This window comes from Phaseolus vulgaris, chromosome 8 (assembly GCF_000499845.2).
Source record: "Phaseolus vulgaris cultivar G19833 chromosome 8, P. vulgaris v2.0, whole genome shotgun sequence".
NCBI lineage: Eukaryota > Viridiplantae > Streptophyta > Magnoliopsida > Fabales > Fabaceae > Phaseolus > Phaseolus vulgaris.
The window spans coordinates 39924537-39944917 of record NC_023752.2 but is presented as its reverse complement, the minus strand read 5'-3'; the positions used below and the strand labels follow the sequence as shown (position 1 = coordinate 39944917).

Sequence of the window (20381 nt, the reverse complement as noted above, 5' to 3'; positions counted from 1 at the left end):
AAGTCATTTTGTAAATGTGATGAAACATGCAAAGTGGTACTTAAAAGGCTAAACCTAAGTTTAATTAGAAATATTCATTTCTAAGTAAACTTAGGACCGACCCAATTAGCTAGACCTAATGGGCGTAAATTCTAGACCAACCACACAAGGAAGGATTCTAGAACCTACCTCCATTTAGGCGCCACCTTTCCCATGTGCTCCCATGTGCTCACACTTCCCATGTGCTCCCATGTGCTCACATTTGCATGTAATTTGGCTAGCATTTTCCTCTTCATTTACATATTCATTTCAGGTCCTCCAAGGCTATTTAAGGAGGAGCCTACCTCATGTTTTGACAAGATTATTTTGAGTATTGAAATGCTGCCAAATTTGTGTCATTCATACTCCCTTGCCTAAATTTCTCTAGATTTAGGGCTTTAATCTTCAACCCTTTCACCAACCAAAGGGAGCTGGCCGAACCTCTCCTAATTCCCTACTCTTCATGCACCTCCAAGACTACCACAACTCCTAGGAGAGCCTTGATCCACCTACAACCCATTAAAGCTTCCGCAAACCACCCAAAAACCGTAAAAGAGAAAAGCTCAATGCCATCATTTGGTATCTAGAGCTATGGTCTTCAAGAGATAAGTATCTCTTTTCATTTTTCTGCTTTAGTTCTTCTTATCTTCATGTTGTTCATCTTTTGTTCAAGTTGTCTTGCTGTTTTAAGTTTTTAATTTGATTTGGATGCTATTCTAAGCATTTCAATCGGTAGAAATTGTTCAATTTGTGCTTGAGCATTTTATTTTCAATTTTGTGTAGGATTCTATGGTGAATTGTGTTGCTGTTTTTATTTTTAGGATATTTGAGTCTTGATTGAATTTCTGTTCGGTTCATATGATGCTCGAGTCATTTTATTTTCTGGATCTATAAGTTTTGTCTAGTCATGTAATTCCAAAATTGTCAACTAATCTTAGTAGTACTTTTCTTGATTCATTTGTTTCTTGTTTTGATTTGAGTGTTTAATCTGAATTCTGCTTTGGTTTGATCCTTTGGTGCATTTTTCCTTTTAGTTTGAGTTCAATATTTGTATGCTAGATCCATACAAATTCCTATAACATTCATTCCATTGTGTTTTTGAAGTATCTCATTCTGTTTTTAATTCCAGATTTAGAATCCTCTGTTTTAACAAATTCTGTTCTGGCTGTTTTGTTTTATGAAAATTAAATACGTCAAAAGAAAATTAAGAGATTCTGGATTTCAGTGGTTTGAAGTGTTAGCAAAAGAAGACAAAAAGAATCAGTTGAAAAAGCAAAATAGAAAAAAAAGGATAAATCACACAAAAAAGTGTGCATTTTGGCGCTACAACTAGCGGTAATTGGACACTGATTTTAGAAAATTATCACAATTAATTGGTGCATGTGCTTGGTGTGAAACCAATGCCAAAAGTTTGTTAAGAAACTGAATTGTTTGTGTTTAAATTTTCATAATCAAATACAAAATAGCCATCTCAGCATAAATCTTTGAAGTCACGCTTTCTGAACCACAATATTTTCAGTGGTGCTGTTTTGGTTTTTCAAATCAAATCTAGTGTCATTCTTTAGGTTCCTTTTGTGTGTCATCCTTTATTGAGTGCCTATTTATATTTGATTGTCCAATTTCATTCTGAACTCTTTCTAGTTGTGTCATATGATTAAATCCAATTGCAGTGGTGCTGTTTTTAAAATTTAATTGTTTCTTGCTTTCTTTTCTTGACCTCTATATTGTTGGTGGATAAATTTCAATTGGTGCTTGTTGAGTGGAAATTGACTTGAGGAGAGTCTAGCTCTACTTGGTAGGTACTTTTTTGGAGAATTTATTTGCTTAAATCATAAGAGGATCAAGGCAAGGGGCAACAACAAACACAAATACCAAAATACACCATACACTTTGAAGGGCACAACAAAGAAGAGTCACAACAAATCAAAGGAGTGCATAGCTGAAATTTAATTTTTGCAATTCAATTTCTTTGCATTTCTTAAGTTGTAATTACACTTCACTTTTGATAATTAGTGGATTAATCACGAATTAGACGGTGAGTGTGTCTTCAAAGGCTCAAAGTGCCTAAGAAGCCTCACCTAGGAAACGACTAGTTTAAGCTTTGTAGATTAGCCTTTTCTAATTGTTTTAGCTAGATTTCCTTACGTCAATATTTGCTTAATTTTCTTACGCTTATCTTTGTTTAAAGCTTTGATAAATTGCTTTAGTTGTTAGATAGCTTTGCATTGTTTTCTTGCATAAAATTTGATTTCTCCATCCTCATTGTGTTCTAAGTGATTTACCTAAAGAAAGAATTGTGTGAAGATTTTGAGGGATAGTTTTTGGCTAAGGCAAGACTTGGTATTTAAGTAGTCCTTAGTGACTCACCTCTCTTACCTGGAAAACTACCTTCATTAACTTTCCTCTTCTTTCTTAAAGTAAAGCATTTCTACACACAAAGTTTTAGTCATGTCTTCTCACTCCTCTAAATCTATTGAAAGTGATGTGAAGTCCTTAAAATCTCTTTTGAAACAACTTGCAAAGGACGTTCAATTAATTTCATATAGACAATTGGAGAATGAGTCCAAAATTAATGAGTTGACTAAAGCAAAGGATGAGAATTCTCAAAAATAAAAAAAATCGCATACTCATGCATCTAACTCCAAAGATCATGATTCTCTAGGGGAGGAAAGTCTTAGAATCAATGATTACTATCAACCACCCCCTAGGAGAAGTAGAAGAAGAGAGCAAGAAAGCCCAAGGGAGGATAGGGTAGATCTACCTCATTTCTATGGTAAAGAAGATGTAGAAGTATACCTAGATTGGGAGATGAAGGTAGAACAACTTTTTGCTTGCCATAGGGTGAGTGAAGAAAGGAAAGTACCCTTAGCCACCCTTAGCTTTCAAGGAAATGCCATGTATTGGTGGACCTCTCTAGAGAGAGATAGACGTCTTCATAGGGAGCCTCCCATAGAATATTGGAATGACCTTATGGGAGCCCTAAGACGTCGCCCCATACCTTCCTACTACAATAGGGAGTTAATGGACAAGCTCCAAAGACTCCAACAAAAAAATATGAGTGTGGAAGAGTATAGGCAAAAAATGAAGCTTTACATGATGAGAGCCTCTATTAGAGAGGAAGAGATCACCACCACAGCAAGGTTCCTAAGTGGGCTCAATCTTGAGATAAGAGATAGGGTTGAACTTCTCCCCTATCAAGACTTGAATGATTTGGTTCAACTTTGCATTAAAGTTGAACAACAAAAATTAAAGAAAAGCTTCAAGTCAAAGAGTAGGTTCATATCCTAACTCCTATCCCAAGAGAGATTTTAAAAGGGAAGGTAGCACATCTAAAGAGCAACCAAAAGAAACTACCAAACCTTTAGTGAAGGATACCTCCACCCCACCTGTTCCCGCCGGTTGACCGGGATCGTCTTTGCGCGTGGCTTGTCCTCGCGAGCTAGGGCACCTTCGTTCTGCTCCATCTGTGAGTACCTGAAAAGAAGTGGACAAAGGGGCGCCCTCGCGATCGTTTGCACTCTGATGATCAAGTCAGCTAGCGAGAAACATCAAAGGTGACACACCTCCGTATCGGAACACCGTGAAGGGATGCTCTGAAGGTGGTCGAAAATACTAAGTAGCTAATATTGTGTGCCCTAATTGTCTGTGCGCACAGTGGGTGCGCCGTAAAACAACTAGGGTTAGTGGCTCTGTGTAAACTGTGAGAATTAGGTCAAAACTCGGATCCCCTTTCAAACGTCCCCCTGACCCCTTTTAAACACTTCCCCCCTTTAAAGCGCGTTGTAGCGCATTGAAAGCATATAAAAACATGCCTTGAAACGTTCGAAACTTAAACTGAATTAACGCGTACCTTAGCGAACTTTTAGGAAAACCTTGATGTTTTCAGTGCTTATTGCCACGTGTTCTTCGGACTTGATCGCTGCTCTACGCAGAGGGCCTCATAGCGCCGTAACCCAACTTAGGGTTATTCCATTGTGTGAGTCCTTTTTCCTCAAAGTGCCTCTGGCGCAGGGGGTGACTCCCTTGGTGCCAACTCATGCGCCCCAGCCTCTAGTCATTCGCCCTGGGAATGTATCTACTTTACTCAAGCACCACGCACCTGGTTTGCCCCTGGGTTTGGCCCTCTCATGGGTCGTATCTACCCTAGGGGTCTCCCTGAGGTGGCGTGGGTACTTCACGAGATAGGGTACTCCCTGCTGGTATTAGAACTATGGTCCTGAAGCCACCTTTCTCTTCTCTTTGTTACTGTTTTGAGTTGTCGAGGCCCGAGGCCTCCTTGCGATGTCGCCCCTTCCGTGGTCTTTCCTACCCATGAGTATCAGGGGGTAACACCGTCGATGCCTTAGCCTGGCGACGCCTTGAGCGGTCAATCTGATGACTTTCTTTCTTGGGTCCCTTGAGGGGTCCCACCAAATACTTTAAATGTTTTGGAAGAGGACATGTGCAAGCACAATGTCCAAACCAAAGATCTTTGTTCTTAAAAGGTAAAAATGAATACACTAGTGGTGAGGATGAGCCTAGTGAAAAAGAAGAGGAAGGGGGAGATGATGAGAGGTTAAATCCTTTAGAGGGGGACTTATTAATGATTAGGAGAACCCTCAACAATCAACCTAGTGCATCCATAGAAACACAACGAGAGAACATCTTTTATACAAGATGCAATGTTTTAGAAAATATATGCTCTTTCATTGTGGATAGTGGATCATGCTGCAATTGTTGTAGCACTAGGATGATTGAGAAACTAAATCTACAAGTAGTTCCTCATCCCAAACCTTACAAGTTACAATGGATCAATGAGAATGGGGAACTAAGTGTAGATAAACAAGTGGAAATCAAGTTTTCTATAGGTAACTACAAGGACAAAGTTTTATGTGATGTAGTACCTTTGAAAGCTTGCCATATCTTATTAGGTAGACCATGGCAATTTGGTCTAACTAACGAGATTTCCTTCACCCATAAGCACAAAAGGTTTGTACTTAATCCTTTACCACATTCCCAAGTGGTGAAAGATCAAATACAAATGAAACAAAAGAGGGATGAAGAGAAAAGAAAAATAGAAAAAGAGAGGACTCTTAGGGAACAAAAGGCGTGGGAGAAGAGTGTTCCTTCTCACAAGGTCATTCAACAAGACAAAAGCATTAAAAATACCTTTGAAAATATGCTTCTTGTTGAACAACCTAGCCTTACCTTTTGTAAAGGAACACTTGCAAGCCTAGAAAAAGAAGAAGATTCCTTAAAAGAGGCTTGCATAGATAAAAATGTAGTAGATTTTTCATATGTGCTAAGATCTCACCAAGTGAAGGTCAAGTTATCTATAGGCATCAACAAAGACCAATTTTTATGTGAGGTAGTGCCTAAAGAAACTTGTCATGTCTTATTGAGACAAACATTGCAAAGAATTAAAATTTTCATGAACAAAGGTTGTATCAACGAGACTACCTTCACACATAAAAGAGAAATTCTTCATGAAGGAGAACTCATGGGCCAAATTAGAGTTGATAAAACTCTAGAGCTTTTAAAAGGAAAATTCTTGTCACCCATGAGAAAAGATGTTCAAAGACATTACCCTAGATACATTCCTTGTTTTAAAAATACATCTAAGGCGATGTCTCATGAACTCTATACTCCTTTACCTTTTGCAAATGATCCATGGGAAGACATAAGCCTAGATTTTATATTAGAGCTTCCTAGGAAACAAAAGGTTTTGATTCCATTCTTATGGATATGGATAAACTCATTTTTAGAGAAGTGATAAGTCTTCATGGTTTATCTTCAAGCATAGTGTTGGATAGAGCTCCAAAATTTGAAAACCATTATTTGAGGGTGCTCTTGGAAAAACTTGGAACTAAGTTGTATTCTTCAAATTCTTATCATCCTCAAAAGAATGGTCAAAATAAAATTGAAAACATAGCTCTTTATACTATGCCTAGAATAATCATAAGAGACAACCACATCTCTAGGGATGAGTATCTTTTCCATATTGAGCATGCATACAATAGAGTAGTCCACAGAACTACTAATATTTCTACATTTGAAGTTGTATGTGGACTTAATCCTCTTTTCCCATTTAAGTTGTTACCATTTCCTAAAGGATTTGTGCCTAAGGAAAAAGTAACAAAGATTGAAAATTTTAAAATGAGAATTAGAGAACACATACAACGACCAAAAGAGAAATATTGTAAAAAGTTGCCAAAAACAAAAGAACAACAAAAATGGCAACTCCCTAAAATTGATTTTTATATATCTGCTTCAACTAACTCATTTGCTTTATTTGATAATTCTCCTAGATGGACGTTTGATCCGGGAGGACAAGCATAATTGAAGAAGCAAGAGGCTGCTATCCGAGATCAACACTGTGGATCTGAGGATAGATTTTCTCAAGAAGGAGGAGATGATGGACACCATCCAGCCATACACATCCATCCCCCTAGCCATGAAGAAGAAGAAGAAGAAGCAATGGATTTGAGGATAAATTCTTTTCAAGAGGGAGGGGATGATGGAAGAGGCCCCAACACCAATCCTTTGAGAGGCCACTAAAAAGCTACATTGAGGCAACCACTAGAGTAATGGTCAAAGAGGGGTCAAGACGACACATTTTTACATGTCATAGACTCTAGTGTGTGATAGTTCTTCTTACTTTTCTTGTCAAAGTAGCATAGTTTAAGTCATTTTGTAAATGTGATGAAACATGCAAAGTGGTACTTAAAAGGCTAAACCTAAGTTTAATTAGAAATATCCATTTCTAAGTAAACTTAGGACCGGCCCAATTAGCTAGACCTAATGGGCGTAAATTCTATACCAACCACACAAGGAAGGATTCTAGAACCTACCTCCATTTAGGCGCCACATTTTCCATGTGCTCCCATGTGCTCACATTTTCCATGTGCTCCCATGTGCTCACATTTCCCATGTGCTCACATTTGCATGTAATTTGGCTAGCTTTTTCCTCTTCGTTTACATTTGCATTTCAGGTCCTCCAAGGATATTTAAGGAGGAGCCTACCTCATGTTTTGACAAGATTACTTTGAGTATTGAAATGCTGCCAAATTTGTGCCATTCATACTCCCTTGCCTAAATCTCTCTAGATTTAGGGCTTTAATCTTCAACCCTTTCACCAACCAAAGGGAGCTAGCCGAACCTCTCCTAATTCCCTACTCTTCATGCACCTCCAAGGCTACCACAACTCCTAGGAGAGCCTTGATCCACCTACAACCCATTAAAGCTTCCACAAACCACCCAAAAACCATAAAAGAGAAGAGCTCAATGTCATCAAAGTTGCTGTAAAAATTGTAAAACCCTTCAAGAGAAAGTTTTATACCTTGTGAAAACTGTTGATATTGTTTCAAAAGGGAAATCAAATTTTGAGAATGTTTTAGCATCTCAACAGTTTGTTTTTGGGAAATCAAATTTGGGTTTTAACCCACAAAGCAAAAACTGTAGCTTTCAGAATCTTTTTCAAACCTCACGAAAAATCAATCGGTTAAAAGTTCGAAACAACCGGTTGTTTGTTGTTTTTACTGCATGAAAAAAGGTCACTCTGTTAGATTCTGTAAAATTAGAAAAGTTTATGTTCCCAAAGGTATTTTAAAATGGGTTCCTAAGATTTTGAAGGTTCCTAAGGTTGCTACTAACATCATTGGACCCAAATTCATAAGGGGACCAAATTTTGCTTCTTAATCTTTTCTTGTAGGTATTTTTGGCAGTCAAGAATAACTTTTGTGCTTGAAGAATGACTGCTAAAGGGAAAAAAAATAAGAGACTTTGTTTCCATAATGAAGAATATGTTGAAACTAGCTTTCATGGATGCAGGTTCTTGTGTTAGAACTGGTGTTATGAATTTTAGAACTATTTGTCAAAACTGTACATGTGTTCTTAAAAGAATCGTTTCTATCTCTCTTCTTTGCTTAAACAATCAATCTTAAATTCAATTTATTGATTATACTCTATGTATGATTGTAATTACTCTGTATTTCATCCGTCTCTTATACAATTGATATCTTGTGAACATAGTAAGCAATAAAGATTTGTAATGTTCTTAATTGTGCTTTTACTGCTTTTGAACATTGCTATTATAAATTGCTTTTGAAATTGTCGCCTAACACAAGTCACATGTAAGGTGTGACTTCACATGGAAAGTGCGACTTTGCTACTTCTTCTCATAAGCCCTAAACCCCTATCCACACCTCCCTTATATGTTCTATTTAAAAACTACTATAAAGAAATTACAAAAAGAGACATTGATTGATGCTCATCTCCTAATGTTTGTTCCCTGCTTCTAGTAATTCTCTGAGGCATGGGGGATGATGTAGTCGGGTTGGGCTTGGGCCTCAGATTAGGCTTGGTCTTGTTGGGCTTGGGCCTCAAACGTCCTCTCTCCTTGGTCGTCCTCAAGCATGCCTTGATGAAACCTTTGGAGCTTCAACAAAAGGTCTTTCCTATAGTGTGGAGGCACAAATATAGCGCCCATGATGATGATGATGATGATGATGATGATAATAATAATAATAATAATAATAATAATAATAATAATAATAATAATAATAATAATAATAATAATAATAATAAATTCAATTTACGTACTGTGACAAAACAATCTATTTTACCATTGACATTACTAATTTAGATTTAGTATGAGGATAGGGAGTAGCGATTTATAAAACATTGTTCCCTAACATAGAATCGAAAGCGTTGATAATCCCTGCTGGTTGTGGCACAACTTATGTTTTTTTTTTTTGAAAGAAAACTGAAAAAATGTATAATTCTAAATGTTAATATTTAGATACACAACAAATTTATATATAAAATACAAATATAATTATTTAAAGTGTTTTTATTTTTAAGAAAAACTTAATAATATTATATTAAACATTTTTAACTCGTAATATATTGACTTTTTGAGTTGAAAACTTGAATTCCCTCAATTGATAAAAAAACATAACACTGTAAAACTATATAAAATGTAAAAAAAGAGACATAATTCTTTCAAATAAAAAAATAAAAAATTATAATTAATCAATTATTTTATTTTAAAATAAAAAAAGTAAAAATATTCAATATTATTATTATTATTTTATATAATTACGTAAACATTTTATTCTTAAGAGTAAAAATAATACTCTGATTTATAAAATTAATAAAATTACAAAAGAATACTTATAATATAAAATAAATATTTAAACTAATTAGTTATCTTTAAGCTCATTTACATATTTTTCGGTAACCGAAGTTATTCCGGTTTCTAAATGAATAATATAACTAAACAAAGTTATTATTTTTCCGCTTTTCTCTTTTGTTTATTTGGGATTCTTTCATTATGCTCTTCTTCAATCTTCATGAGCTATTATAGCTTTTAGCTTACTGAAATTGGTAAGTTTTCATAAATCCTAACTTGATTGTTGTATTGGTGAATAATGTTAAAAAAACCCCTATATACAGTTATATTGGAGAAGGAAGAGCATGCGACGACACTGAGTAGGAGCAAGTTGCGGCGCTGGAATAGGAGTAAGTTGTGCCACTGGAGGAGGAATAAGTGGCGATGGTGGTTTAGGAGGTGGTGGCATTGGAGGAATTGGGCCGGTAGGAGTAGAAGACAATGCGAGCGGAGATACAGACATAGGTGTAGTGGAGGTACTTTAATTGCTTGCATTAATTTTACACTCAATAATGTTTGAAAAGAAAATTGAGTAGCAAAATAATACTAGATTATTTAAAAATTTAATAAAAGTTCAGTCAACATATAAAAATATTCTACTGTGTCTCATGAATGATGATATGCAGGCTTTCTTAGGCCAATCTATGCCACATGGTTGGAACTTGACCGTAGCATAGAGCTTCATGTAATCCTCAAATACAAATGTTGGGTACAAAGGGTTTGTCTCAATTGCCTCTCTCTCGAACAATGGTGGTGCAGGGTAGATAAGATTACCCCACCCGCATTTGTATGGGCACGAAGATCCTTCACCATTTATGGCTTTGGGCACGCAGGGCTTATCTTGTGGGAAATGGTTACTGGAACTATACCATATGAGGATATGACTCCCATCCAGGATCCTTTTGCAGTAGTAAATAAGGTATGTTCCTTTGTAGTTAAGTCATATGGATCTGTAATGCAGATATCACAATCTACTAATACATGTAACATCATTCTTCATTGCCAGTAACTTTATTCCTTGTAAAGTTTTGTATTGCTTTTGTGCTCTATGCATTGAAATCCTGACAATGATAGAAAAAGTTCAAAAAAAGCCTCATTTATCCTACCAAATCGCACTTCTTCTATGGTTTTTTATCTTTCGCTGTTGTTGGTTGCTCAGGGCCAATGGCACATAAGAGTAATGCCAACTATAATTAATAACACACATTACTTACAGATAGACAATGCATACTATGTTTTGCAATCTTCGCCAGGGAAATATTGGTGCTTTCGAAGTTTCTGATTGTGAGGGAAAGGACATTTTTCCTTTTTCTCAAAGCTTCCTCCACTTTACTTATATCATGATTTATCCACTCTATCAATTTTCAGCCATTTTTCTTCTCATTTTTACTTGCTTTATTTTAGTTTTTATTTCAATGTTGAGTGATGATTGCCAAAGGAGGCATCATTCTCCTGGCCGAGGAATCAATCATATTGCTACTGTATAAATTACTCACACACAACCCGTCTGATGACTACTCTGTAATTTATAGTTAAACCAAATGTATTTTTTAGATGTTGCTAAATCCTTGCTTAGCTACCTCCTTTGCTTTGAAAACAATGGCTAAAGTAATAGAAATTATTTTCATCCATTCTTGACTGTATTGCTTGATAAATGAGAGGAAAAAAGATGTGGCATGCATTAGTTTATATGAAATCGTTACATGATATATCTGTTTCATCAAGTGACGTGGCACAGTAGTTTAATATAATTTTATTTTTTTAGTTGATAAAAAAATGTAATAAAGTATATATTTGTGTCTTTACAACTTCTTGCAGTTTACCTTTTTCACTTTCACCACAAGGCACATATATATTCGCAATTGTACATATCTAATAGATAGGATCCTATGGATCAGGGTTTGTCCTTAAATTTATGGGTCATGTGTTGTATTTAAATTGACTAATTAATCAGTGGAATTGTATAGATGTAGAGCTGATAGGGAAAAATATATAGGGAAAACAATTATCACATATACAGTTGTCACGTACAAATAACATTCCTAGTATAGGACGTTTGTGTTGCTTGACGACATATAAAAATACACAAGAGACCTAGGTCTCCTGCAAAAGCCCTATTTCATAGATCATACATGATGATATTCCTTCTTGTCCTTTTATTTATTACTTCTTCTTTATCCATATTTTCCTTCTCTGTAGTAAATAAACATCCCTGTACTTTGTACTCTCTCTGAGTATAAAGAGTGGAAGAAAGCTATTCAATGGTTTTATAGAATTTTGTTCTACTTCACGGTATCATGTATGAGTTTAAGGCTAACAATTATTTTTAATTCTCATCTTATATTTTAAAAATAATTGAAATAAATTTCACCAATTATGCAGCTGCATACTTTGATTTATTTAATGAACTCAATTGTGTCATTGCTAACGTATGCATGCCTCTGCTGCCAGCTAACTATACTGTATGGGGTTCTCATCATAATTTTATATGGTATTAGCAGCATTAAATAGATTATAGACTTGTTTAAGTACACATCTCTTCTTTTACGACTTGTTTTTTTTATCTCTATCTTTTACTTCTTATATCATCAACTTATCCTATTTTTTCCCTTTTTGTGTTTTAGAGCTACAACCATCAATATTCTAGTTCGAGTAGAATTTGTCTCAGATTAATTCACTGAAATCTCATATTCAAATCTTATTGAAAAAAAAATTACATTGAAAATGTTTGGTGACAAGATAGGATACTTAATCAAGTGATAAGTTTAATTAAAAATTCAGAAAAATTCACCTTTTAAAATGAGACTCGAACTTGATAAAAATCTTCCCCAATATTTTTTATTGCTAAATTTTAATTAAGGCAGGTCAAATAAAGTTAAAAGATACTATTTCTTCTTATTAGCAAATAATAAAATAATAAAATAAATTATTTAAAGAATATCCTAATTCTTATAAACAAAACTTCACATATGTAAAAGACATCCGGATCCATATGAACTATAAAAAAAACAGATAAAATAATATATATATATATATATATATATATATATATATATATATATATATATATATATATATATATAGAGAGGTTGGGTTTGGAAGGAGTGCGGAGCTTGACCTTGGCCAGGGACAACAACGTCGGCCTTGCGCTTCATCTTGAAGACGAGTCATGAGCAGGTGTTCTCATCTTCAGAATTGGCAACTTCGGTGACATCAGCCACCCCTTTTAGCCTTTGGTCTACGGGGGCTGGGGCAAAAGGACCAGGAGCAGAGGGGCCAGGGGCAATCTTAAGTTGGGCCACCACAACAGCCAATTGCCACCTCTTCTTAGCGTTGAGCACTATACCTGCATAAGAAGATGAAAAAACATAAGAGTTTAAACCAGTAAAGCACACAAGCAAAGAAAAACATAAGCAGAAACAGGGGAGAGGGGGTACCAATATAGGCCTTAAGAGACTTAAGGATGTACTCGAGCTTGATCAACTCGACGGTGCTAAACACCGCTCCCAGGTTGGAGAAGAACTCGCACACCTCTCATTCCTGCGTGGGTAAGTCCTCGAGGCACTTGGGTTCCTTGAGCCCTGGTTCTTTCACCCAGTAGATTTGCTGCAGTGGATTTTGAAGAACTTCCCTTTGAAGCCCTTGTATGATTGCTAGAAGAGGGACAACAGTACCCTTCCAGCGACCCTGTTGAAGCTCACCCACAACTTCTTCCCCGGGCTTTTGGCCTCGAAAAAAGATAGGAAAACATCCACCGACGGTGTATGGCCAAAGTAGTCGTAGAGGATGGAGAAGGCTCTAACAAATGCCCAGTTGTTGGGGTGTAGCTGGGCAGGGGCCACATTGACTTCGGTAAGGGGTGCGCACTCGAAGCCAGTTAGGGGTAGGCGAAGTTTAAGTCTTTTAAAGACAGTGGAGTAAATAAAACAGAAGGGACCCTTTGGGTCCGACGACTCATCAATGCACACAGGGTCGCCTTTCCCACAGGGCATGACCTTCACGAACCTGTCGTGCTCCTTCCCGAAGACACGAGATTTAGGGCAGGTTTCACCCTTCTTATACTTTGCTATACTCTTAAAGGAGGTGAAGCTAGAGGTTTCGGCTAGAAGATCGTCAGGAGCCAAGTGGTATAAGAATTTATAGTTGAGGGAAGGAGTTGGGTTTGGGGTATGTTTCGTTGGAGCCATCTTAAGAAGAAGAGTTAAAAGAGGATAAGGAAAAAAAGAAGAAAAAGGCAAAGTTCAGAGAACAAAAATGGTGCACTTCAGAACATTCGAAAAACAGAGAAGCACGAAAGCGAAGAACAAAAATCATAAAATGCAGAAAACCTAAACAGTCCCAGAAAGAGTTAAAGCATACCAAGAGTCTCGGAATGATAAAATGAAGGCGATAATGAAGTAAAAAGCATACCTTGGAATGATTGTTTCGAGGAGTTGAAGTAAGGAAGGAAGGCATAGCGTTCTGAGAAATGAAGGGTTTCGAGAAAACGCCTAAGAGAAAGTAATGGAACAGTGAAAGGAACGTAAGGTTTGAGGGGTTTAAGGTATCAGAAGCGCAAGCGGCAATGAGCCTCGACCGTTGATCTTGCCACGTGTACGCTGGTGAAAAAGTATGGTGAAATGTCACCTTAGCGCACTGTGCACATCCAGTCGCTCGTTCGCCATGTAGGCCGTCATGGGCGATCACTTAGCCTCTTCGCTGAAACAAGTTACAACTCAATCCTGGGGGCCTTGTGTACTGGCCAGACCTCAGACATCTGCACCAGAGATCGACATAAGACGTTGACATCGGACCTCGATGGTCTGGTCGCGTGAATGGGCCACACTTGAATAAGATCTAAACCACACTTGAATAATTCGTATAAAACGGTTAACATGAATATCAACATGGAATTTTCCTTAGTCCTTCCCTACTTTTGCTTTACAAATTTGCCATTGTTCTATGTTTAGTTTTTCACTTCTATAATATTACATTTTGTTGGTATAATGACACACATTTTGTGTACTCATTTATAGTTTTGTTGTAAATGAAAATATTTTCAATATATTTTATTTGTTGTTTTTAAACTATTTTCTTTGAATAATAATAAATTGGTTTCAACGTACATATTTGATTTAATTTTTATATTTTAAGCTAATTTAACATTTGTTTATTGTCTTGGTCATTGATCCGGTCGGTCATCGGTAGTCGATGACGTCAGCAGCAGATAACCACGTGGACCACTCGCAGGGTGACACGTGGATCAGGTGGCAGAGAAATCAGGGAGGAGATCACCCAGAACGGTGATCGGTGGTCAGTAACCGAGTGGCCACCGACAGATCAGTTCCAAGATAAACACCTGGGGGGAGAACGCGAGAAGCAATAGAGCACCGATCAGTCATCGGGTGCATGGTCATCGGGGTTTCGTGTTACACGCAGTTAAACTGGGACTGAGATTCCCAGCGAGAGCGTTACGCATGGACCTCGCATGATCATATCTCAGAGAAAGAGGAGTTGCTCGCCGGTAGAATCGTGCACGAGAGTGGCCTGAGGGAGTTAGTAAACCAGTCAGTGATTGGTGACTCTCTTAACCCATTACGTGCATGACATCGTGAAGGGGAAATCGTTTATGCAGAGAGCAATGCTTGGTGAGTGTGCCTAGTCCAGCCACACCTTGCGTTCTCCTGGGAGTGTGCGATTCACCCAGATGGAAGAAACGCGCTAAGTTACTCCGCAAGGGAATAACTTAGGCGCATAAAGAGATGCGCTAGAGCCCTTCAGGTAGTTGTGCGTGTACGGTTAGATGTGAGTTGCATGCCTCCACGTGTCACCATCTGAGAGAGGCGCGGCCAAGATAAAGGTGCACTCCGCGTCGTGAAAGGTACACACCCACGTTTTTACTCATTTTGGTACGTTTTCGCACAATAGCGTAACATAATTCTGACACACGCAGAGGATAGCGTAACAGAATTCTGTTAGGCACAGACACAGATAGAGAAAAAAGAGAATCAGAGAGAGATTCAGTGACATTTTTTGTTGGTGGTTCTGTGACCTAACTTGAGCATCGGAGTGCAAACGGCCGCTAGAGGCGCCGTCTGTGTGTTTTGCAGGTTGCGTTTGAAGTTCCCGGAGAAGGTTCTAAGAGCATTCTTGCGGATAGCACAGTTGCATAGGCGGGATAAGGAAGCGACAAAGCAATTCCTCCACGCTTGAGTTGACGACAGGATCATTTGGCGCCCACCGTGGGGCCCTGTGAATCGTGGTCCCATCCACACCAAAGTTTCTGAAGTTTCTCAAAGTTTTTGCTGAGTTTTATGCTGAGAAAATGAGGAGAACCAGACAAACATCACCTGCGCCATCTGCTGAGGAAGGAGCTGTGACAATGGCGCAGGTCCTGGAGATGATGCGTGCGGTGCAGGACAATGTCACAGCGTCGAGAGCTGAACAAGAGAAGATGCAGGCGGAGTTGGCTGCATCGCAGAGTAGGAATGATGAGCTGAATCGCGTTAATGAGGAGCTGAGAAGGACGCTACAGGCGCAGAAGGAACGCGCAGTTGAAGAAAGGATGTCGAAGCCACCATCGCCTCCGAGAGCGTTCCCTATGCCATTCTCCCCTGAAGTCATGAAAACCGTGGTGCCTCCCAACCTGGTGGGAGTGAAGGCGTCGTTCACGGGGGTAGAAGATCCAGAAGCGCATCTGACGGCGTTCCACACTCAGATGATGCTGTCTGGGGGCTCAGATGTCGTGTACTACAAGATGTTCATGAGTACACTGAGTGGAATCGCCATGGAATGGTTCGTGAGTCTGCCAGAGGGTCATATCACGTCCTTCCATCAGTTTTCGAAGCTTTTCACTGAGCAGTACATCGTTAACAGAGCACCTTCAATGGTGTCGTACGATCTGTTCGATGTACGCCAATATCAAGGTGAGTCGCTAAAAGACTACCTCAACCGCTTCGGAGCACAAGTGGTTAGATTGCCCAGCAAGGACGAGGATATGCTGGTGCATGCGTTTAAGAAGGGAGTGCTGCCTGGTCCCTTCAGTGAGTCGCTCATCAGGAGCCATCCCAGCACCTTTGCGGAGATCCGGCGACGCGCGGTGGCGCACATAGTGGCAGAGACAGAGGTTTCTGAGAAAAGAGGAAGTGCTGCACCACCGAAGCCGCGTGGAGGACAGGGGAAGCAACAGCAGCAAGCGAGGGTGCATGAGGCAAAGGAGGGAAAGAAGGTGCAGGGGAAACCTCGTCCTTATGCACCCAGGAAGGACCAGGGCAGGGGGCGTGCAAGGGAGAATAATGCACCCCCAAGATACGATTTCATGGTAGAGTTTGCGGATCTGGTCGCCCTTCCTGCCATAGCTGCAAGACTCCGAGTACCAGAGAAGACAGATAAGGTACTTGGGAGGAAGAAGAACGAGTGGTGTGAGTTTCACCAAGCCTTTGGCCACACACTCCACTCCTGCTTGGCGTTGGGACACCAGCTGGCGAAGTTGGTAAAGTCTGGGTTCCTGGCAGATTACCTGCGGGAGGCGCAGGGTGATTGCGCATCGGAGGCCCAGGCAGGAGAACAGCAGCATGAAATCCCTGTGCACGGGGAGGTGCGAACGATTGCGGGAGGCTTCTCCGGTGGGGGGTGGACCGCATCACAAAGAAGAAGGTATGCTCGATCGGTTATGGCCGTGGACTCGGTAGACGAGGGCCATTTCCCCGAGGTAGACATCACTTTCAAGAAAGCTGATCTACAGGACGTTGTACCGCACGACAACGATCTTGTGGTCATCTTCCTCATCACAACAGGAAGGCGAGTGCACAGAGTGCTCGTAGACCAAGGGAGCTCGACAGACGTCATGTTTTGGCCGACGTTCAACAAGTTGCAGCTGTCCCCCGATCAACTAAGGCCGTATATCGGGTGTCTTTACGGCTTTGCAGGGGATCAGGTAGAGGTGCGGGGGTACATTGAGCTGAGGACGACGTTCACTGATGGAACAATAGCCCGCACCGAAAAGATAAAGTACTTAGTGGTGAACGCCCCTTCTGCGTACAACATCTTGCTGGGAAGGCCAACACTCAATAGGTTGGGTGCAGTGCCATCGACAAGGCACATGAAGCTGAAGCTGCCGTCGATGGAGGGGACCGTAATAACCATCAAGTCAGATCAGGCTGAGGCCAGACGCTGTTATGAGAACAGCCTCAGGCAGAATAGGAGCATATGCCATGTCACCTCAACACCACCACCAGGTGTGCTCGAAGAGCGATCGGTGGTTAGGGGAACGCATGGCGATCAGGAGATGGAGGATGCTACGCTGGGGGCTCCCAGGTAGCTCAGGTGGAAGCGGAGGAGGAGGGCATGATCACTCCTCGTGAGTCAGGGATCGCGAGGGCGGTCATCGCCAGCGAGAGAAGACCCCACCCAGCTGAGGGGTGGGTAGAAGTAGATATAAGGGGGAAAAGGTTCAAGTTGGGAGGATTGCTCGGCGAAGAAGAACGAAGGCTGATCGCCGGGGTGATGAGAAGCACATGGGCGCATTTGCATGGTCAGCATCTGACATGCCAGGAATCGACCCTGACTTCCTTTGCCATCGCCTGTCGATGGATCCTAAAGTTCGACCTGTGCGTCAGAGGCGAAGGAAATTCAACGAAGAAAGGAGGAAAGTGATCCACGACGAAGCGCAAAAGCTCCTTGCCGCAGGGCACATCAGGGAGATCCAGTACCCTGAGTGGCTAGCGAACGTGGTACTGGTGCAGAAGCCAAACGGCAAGTGGAGGATGTGCGTGGACTTCACTGACCTCAACAAGGCATGCCCCAAAGATTCTTACCCTCTACCCAGTATAGACGCTCTAGTGGATAGCGCATCAGGGGGAAGCTACTCAGCTTCTTGGATGCATTCTCAGGATACAACCAGATCAGAATGCACCACAGGGATGAATGCAAGACCGCATTCATGACTGAACGGTCTTGCTACTGCTACAAGGTAATGCCGTTCGGGCTGAAGAATGCGGGGCTACCTACCAGCGACTTATGGATAGGGTGCTCTCGCCCATGCTTGGAAGGAACGTGCATGCATATGTAGATGACATGGTGGTCACATCCCGAGAGAAGGAGCATCATATGGCCGATCTGGAGGAATTATTCACCACCATCGCCAAGTACAGGTTGAAGCTCAACCCTGAGAAATGTATTTTTGGCGTGGAGGCTGGGAAGTTCTTGGGTTTCCTCCTGACAGAGCATGGAATCGAAGCTAATCCAGAGAAGTGCGCAGCAATCGTGGCGATGAGGAGTCCAACGACAGTGAAGGAGGTGCAGCAACTCACCGGTCGGTTGGCAGCATTATCCCGGTTTATGTCCGCTGGAGGGGAGAAAGGTCATCCGTACTTCCAGTGTCTTAAGCGCAACAGCAGATTCCTTTGGACACAAGAGTGCGAGGAGGCCTTCATCGAGTTGAAGGAGTACCTGGCAAGCCCACCAGTCTTGCGTAAACCACAAGTGGGCACCCCTCTTCGTCTATACTTGCTGTGACGGAGAGAGCAGTCAGTTCAGTCCTGGTGCAAGAGCAAGATCAGGTTCAAAGCCTGTATACTTTGTGAGTAAGGTACTGCAAGGCCCTGAAACAAGGTACCAAGCCCTCGAGAAGGCTGCCCTGGCGGTGGTATTTTCAGTGAGAAGACTCAGACATTATTTCCACAGCTTCACAGTAGTGGTAATGACAGATTTGCCCATCCAAAAGGTGCTAAAGAAACCAGACGTAGCGGGAAGGATGGTCAAGTGGGCGGTGGAATTGTCAGAGTTCGACATTCAGCACGAGCCCCGAGGACCGATAAAGGGGCAGGTGTTCGCCGACTTTGTGGTCGAGCTGTCGTCGGTCGCGACACCTTCAGAAGGTTTAGACTTCCGATGGGTATTATCAGTGGATGGCTCCTCCAATCAGTAGGGGAGCGGCGCTGGGGTCATTTTGGAAGGCCCGAACGGAGTGCTGATCGAGCAGTCCCTCCGCTTTGCCTTCAAGGCTAGCAACAATCAAGCGGAGTATGAAGCCCTGATCGCAGGAATGTTGCTAGCAAGAGAAATGGGAGCAAGAAGTCTGGTTGCTAAGAGTGACTCTTTGCTAGTCACCAGGCAAGTTACAGGGGAGTTCCAGGCGAAAGATCCCCAGATGGCAGCTTACCTGGAATACGTACAGCTCCTGAAGAGTCCTTCACCGAGTTTGAACTAGTTCATGTGCCGAGAGAGCAAAATGCCAGAGCAGACCTGCTTGCCAAGCTGGCCAGCTCAGGCAAGGGGGGAAAACAGAGGACCGTCATTCAGGAGACCTTGAAGGTACCGCAGCGTTCGTGTCAGACAACCAGGTACTTCAAGTGTACAAATCGATGGAGCGTCTGACGATCGGTCATCGTTCATGACTCAAGAGACGTTAAAGCGCCGAGGGTTAGAGCGCGACGGCAAAGACCGATGAGGCGATGGAAGTCTGCGCTGTTAGGGAGCTTGACACGTGGATAACACCGTACCAGTTGTACTTAGAAGATGGTGTACTCCCACTTGACCCGACAGAGGCAAAAAGAATAAAGAGGAGCTCGAGGAAGTTTACTTTGATTGATGGGAACCTGTTTAGATTTGGGTTTTCTCATCCTGTGCAGATCTGCGTGTATGGCGAGCAATGCACTAGACTTATATCAGAGCTACACGAGGGGGTATGCGGAAGTCATGTAGGTGGTCGCGCTTTGGCAAGTAGGATCCTCCGCGCGGGTACTACTGGCCAACGCTGAAGGAAGACTGCGTGAGGTATGCTCAACGTTGCAAACAGTGTCAACTTCACGCAGATGGCATAAGGCACCTCCCGAGGAGTGAAGTCCATCCATAGCCCGTGGCCATTTCACACATGGGGAATCGACATCCTAGGACCTTTTCCCCGGCGATAAGGCAGATGAAGTTCCTCATCGTGGCCATCGAGTATTTCACCAAGTGGGTGGAGGCAGAACCAGTCGCGCACATCACCGCACAGAAAGTCGAGCACTTTGTCTGGAAGAACATTGTCTGTCGTTTCGGAGTACCCAAGAGGCTGGTCTCCGACAATGGCACCCAGTTCACAAGTCATCAGCTAAGGAAGATGTGCAAGGAGTTAAAGATACAGCAGGTTTTCGCCTCGGTGGAACACCCACAAACCAATGGGCAGGTGGAGTCAGCCAACCGAGTACTGCTTAGGGGGCTGAAGCGAAGACTAGAGAAAGCTAAAGGAAAC

General features: G+C 41.3%; 1 protein-coding gene and 1 long non-coding RNA gene across 3 annotated transcripts; both read left to right on the top strand.

Moving 5' to 3' along the window:
• The first annotated feature begins 9309 nt into the window (after nt 1-9309).
• LOC137825661 (uncharacterized) lies at nt 9310-14907 on the top strand. 2 transcript variants are annotated; one of them, XR_011083329.1, is made up of 4 exons: nt 9310-9384; nt 9454-9645; nt 9796-10088; nt 14357-14907. It is a non-coding gene; the product is annotated as an uncharacterized lncRNA (long non-coding RNA). The 2 variants fall into 2 exon arrangements; XR_011083328.1 differs by lacking the exon at nt 14357-14907 and having other exon boundaries at nt 9796-10975.
• A 623-nt stretch (nt 14908-15530) lies between these two features.
• LOC137825120 (uncharacterized) lies at nt 15531-17468 on the top strand. The gene has a single exon (XM_068630793.1). It carries the CDS (start codon nt 15531-15533, stop codon nt 17466-17468), a length of 1938 nt encoding a protein of 645 aa, XP_068486894.1.
• The last annotated feature ends 2913 nt before the right edge of the window (nt 17469-20381 follow it).

Excerpts from the sequence above, each read along its gene's own strand:
- LOC137825120 (XM_068630793.1), top strand. The coding sequence starts at position 15,531 with ATGGCGCAGGTCCTGGAGATGATGCGTGCGGTGCAGGACAATGTCACA.